The 660-nt window shown below is 42.1% G+C and overlaps 1 protein-coding gene across 1 annotated transcript; it reads right to left on the bottom strand.

Moving 5' to 3' along the window:
* Positions 1-62: 62 nt before the first annotated feature.
* Positions 63-289, bottom strand: COCSADRAFT_165958 (uncharacterized protein; the record flags this gene model as incomplete). Its single annotated transcript, XM_007708052.1, has 2 exons — positions 63-83; positions 152-289. The coding sequence occupies 2 exons, from the start codon at positions 287-289 to the stop codon at positions 63-65; spliced, it is 159 nt and encodes a 52-aa protein (XP_007706242.1).
* Between the last annotated feature and the right edge of the window lie 371 nt (positions 290-660).

Below are 660 nucleotides of genomic sequence, written 5' to 3'. Positions count from 1 at the left end.
CCTCTTGTACTGATATTGCCTTCGGAGTTCTGCTTTGAGTACTGAATCTAAGCGTAGCTCCTCTAAATGGTGAGAAGTTGCTCCTAGTGCGTATTTCTGGCGAGAAGTTTGCCTGCCGTTTATTTGGTGGGAGGATTGGTATTTCAACTACGCTAGGTATAGTAGTCTGCGTAGGCGTCGCTGGTTCCGTGGTTTCCATATCTATCTCATTCTGGATCTGAGCTTCGATTTCTGCTCTCGCCTGGGTGCCTGGCACGTGTACGTCGATAGTATCACTATCGGGTGGCATTTTGATTACTAATCCACCTGGTCTGTGTGTTTTTCGGTGAAAAATAAGACGTGTCTAAAGTGATCACTTTAACAGCCTATAGCTCCACAGCGCGTGGCGTGCACGCTTTAAAGGTGATTGTAATCGATTTCTCGCGAGGGGTTTATATATATTTGACTAAAATTACACCTATTCTAGAAAACTCGAAGTTGTCTGTGCTGAACGCTAAGTTATTAAAGGCTGTTAAATAGTAATGTAGTTAGTAATAATACTTACAGAGGAGAATAAGAAGCTACCTATATAAGTCTAGCGTCAACGAAAAAAGCAGAGTCAGTAGCGTTAATATATTACTTCTAGTAGAGTACTCTAGGTCTAATAGGGTCAGCAGATAG

This window comes from Bipolaris sorokiniana, assembly GCF_000338995.1.
Source record: "Bipolaris sorokiniana ND90Pr unplaced genomic scaffold COCSAscaffold_146, whole genome shotgun sequence".
NCBI lineage: Eukaryota > Fungi > Ascomycota > Dothideomycetes > Pleosporales > Pleosporaceae > Bipolaris > Bipolaris sorokiniana.
This window is presented reverse-complemented; position numbering and strand designations above follow the sequence as displayed.